Source organism: Vitis riparia, chromosome 12, assembly GCF_004353265.1.
Source record: "Vitis riparia cultivar Riparia Gloire de Montpellier isolate 1030 chromosome 12, EGFV_Vit.rip_1.0, whole genome shotgun sequence".
Classification (NCBI taxonomy): Eukaryota; Viridiplantae; Streptophyta; class Magnoliopsida; order Vitales; family Vitaceae; genus Vitis; species Vitis riparia.
In genome coordinates this window covers 7,966,670-7,969,758 of record NC_048442.1, presented here as the reverse complement: position 1 = coordinate 7,969,758, position 3,089 = coordinate 7,966,670, and the positions used below count along the sequence as shown (strand labels likewise).

The 3,089-nt window shown below is 36.9% G+C and overlaps 1 protein-coding gene across 1 annotated transcript; it reads right to left on the bottom strand.

Moving 5' to 3' along the window:
- Positions 1-564: 564 nt before the first annotated feature.
- Positions 565-2,143, bottom strand: LOC117926182 (anthocyanidin 3-O-glucosyltransferase 2-like). Its single transcript, XM_034845261.1, has one exon. The coding sequence runs from the start codon at positions 2,076-2,078 to the stop codon at positions 672-674; it is 1,407 nt and encodes a 468-aa protein (XP_034701152.1). The 5' UTR covers positions 2,079-2,143; the 3' UTR covers positions 565-671.
- Between the last annotated feature and the right edge of the window lie 946 nt (positions 2,144-3,089).

Genomic DNA, 3,089 nt, shown 5'->3' with positions numbered 1-3,089 from the left:
AAAAAAATTACTAAAAATTCTTATATAAATAGGAAAAAATTACCTTCAAAACAAAAAATAGGTTAAAATTTTGAAGTTTAAAGCTTTTTTAACACATGGAATTTCGGTTTTTGAAAGCACGTGAAGTCCTCAATTTTTTTAATTATTTTTTTATATTTATATAAAAGTTATTAATTCATTTATTCACCTAACTTTTTTTATTTAATTTAATAGGTCTTGAAAGAGTCATTTCCTATTAAATATTACTTAATTATGTGTGTCACACAAAATAATGACCACCTTGAACATTTCTCTTTCCAACTTTAATGGTGACCCAATTGAACAAATTCTAGTACTCACTATATTAAAATAGACTTTTAGGAGTCCAGGCTCAAATTAGATAGTCAAATTCCCAATTTACTATTCACCTTAATAAAATAATTTTAATAGTTTTGTTGATTCTTAATTATATTATTTATTTTATTATTAACTTAACTCCCTATACACAAAGATAATCAATTATATATTCATTAACAATTGAAATCTGCATATAATTAAATTTATGTCCTTTCGAACTTGCTTCACTAAATGATAAAAAGAGAACAAACTTTCTTATAAACTTCGAAATTAAATAAATTACATCAGCATTCAAAATAAAAATATATGATAAAGGAACAATCCCAAACATTAGATTACGGAATATTGGCCATCACGTTTTCAATAAAATGACCTAAAGAAGAGTGCGAGGATCCACCATCTATCATAACTCTTCTACTTATTTGTTGCATTTCATTCATTTTCTTTCTCACTTCACTATTAATGCTCATCAAATTCTTTAATCCGTTTTCAATCTCATGAGCATTTACAATATAGTTGTTATCCTTATTATAATCAATTTTAATTTCTACTGCCAATCCTAAATCTTTCACCATTTGGAACGCGTTGATGTGTTGTTCCGCATATATTGGCCATGTGGCTACTGGAACACCGTACCATATGCTTTCGAGGAGAGAATTCCATCCACAATGAGAAACAAATCCTCCAACAGCTGTGTGGGCTAAAACCGCTACTTGTGGAGCCCATCCAATTATCTTTCCAATTCTAGCCGTCCGATGTAAAAACCCTTCTGGTAGAACTTCCTCAATATTTTCATAGTCTCTCGGAAATGCCATTTTACCCTTCGGGGGAGGTTGGCGAAGGGACCACAAGAAGCGATGCCCACTGCGCTCTAACCCATATGCTATCTCCTTGATCTGATCCGCACCAAAGCTTCCTATGCTCCCGAAGCAAAGGAAAACAACTGACGATGGAGGCTGATCATCAAGCCAGCTCATGATGGCACTAGCATCTTGTTGACACCCACCATATCCCATTTGGGTGTTGAGAATGGGTCCAACGGGATACACCGGCGGTATTTTACTCCCAGAAAATGATTGAATAGCATGTGATTCAAGATCAATAAATGTATTTACCAAAACACCCTTGGCTTGTCTTAATCTTCTCATATGATATATATGCCCTGCAGCGCCATCGACTCCCTTGTCAAAAATCATAGGAGGGAAGACCTTACCTGGAACCGAGTTAGCATAACTTGGAACCTGCAACTCAGCATCCGAGTCCTTAAACTCATCAAGATTCAAGCCCTCATAATCATGGAGGAACTGAAGATGCAACAGGAAGCCAAGAGAAGCGGCGCTGGAAGTGGAGAAGAGATAGGAAGGCACCCCAAACTCATCGGCCACATCAATCATGTGGGTGCAGAGCGCGTCAATAACGAACCCAGCGAGCCGAACCGAGTTGGAGCGAGTGAGCTCGTGGACTGCGTCTCTGACGAGTAGTGTCTGAGCTTTGATGAATTCAGAGATGAAGGGACCAAGCGTCGTCGCTCCAGAGCTGATCTCTACAGGAGGAAGTGTGACGAAACGTATGGAATCAGAGTCCGTGGTCATACTATCAATGGACCCAAACGGAAACTTCATGATGAAGATCGTGATTGAGAATCGGGGGTCTCGCTGAGTAAGCAGCTTTGCCATCTCCACTGTAGGCGTAAGGTGGCCAATGATCGGAAGTGGGATGAAGACAAGCTCAGTTTGTTTCATCACTAACTAGCAGTCACTGCAAAGAGAGAAATATTGGATGTTTTGAGGGCTTTGCGGTGGTGTGACACTTATACTTGTGGCTGAATGGGTTACAAACGACTTTTCATAACCAGCCTGATTAGTCTTGGGGGCCGAGAAACTGATGTCATGCTTAGCTGTTTCAATCTATTTTCTTTTACTTGTCGTTTTTGTAAGATTTGTGTCGGCCTTTGTTGAAAATTGAGGCAAGAGTCAGTGCTTCTAGATTTCTGTCATTTTCATATAAAAAAAAAACAATATTTGGGGCTAACAGAAAAAAACATAATACTGATGAGAAAGCTTGTGTTCATTTACGGTCAAGAAATTATATAAATACAGAGTGAATATTATGCACAAAAAATTACAAAAATGATATCATAAATTATGGCCGAATGATTTATAGTTGACCCATGTAATTAGTCATTGATTACAACAAAAATTTCACCCATTTAGAGATTTTGGTTGAGTTTGTGAGGCTTGAATATCAGGATGTGAAGCTGCAAGATTGCAGGAACGAGATTATACACTATTACACCACTGCAAGATGGTGCTCCCATTAGAGATACCAATCTCGGATCTAATCTGAAGAAAGAGTTGTTGACTCAAAGGCTTAGTTAAAGCATTTGCAAGTTGATCTTTGGTAGAGATATATGGTATGATGAGATTCTCATTGACAACATGATCACACACAAAGTGAAAGTTGATAGCAATGTATTTCATTTTTGAGTGAAAAGAAATTGATAGAAAGGTAGGTAGCACGAATGTTGTCACAATTTATAATAAGTGTCCTAGGGAGTTGAAGGCTAAGTTCACCCAAAAGAGATTTGAGCCAAAGGACTTCGACAACTGTGCAAGCAAGGGCTTGATATACAAACTCCGTGGAAGATTGAGCAACAGACATTTTGTTTGCGAACCAAGAGATAACATTACCACCAAAGTGACTTATACAAATTATTAAAAAAAAAAAAACAAACTTTTGCAAAAGAATTTTTA

Bases quoted from the DNA above. Each gene is read 5' to 3' on its own strand.
- LOC117926182 (XM_034845261.1), bottom strand. From the start codon at position 2,078: ATGAAACAAACTGAGCTTGTCTTCATCCCACTTCCGATCATTGGCCAC.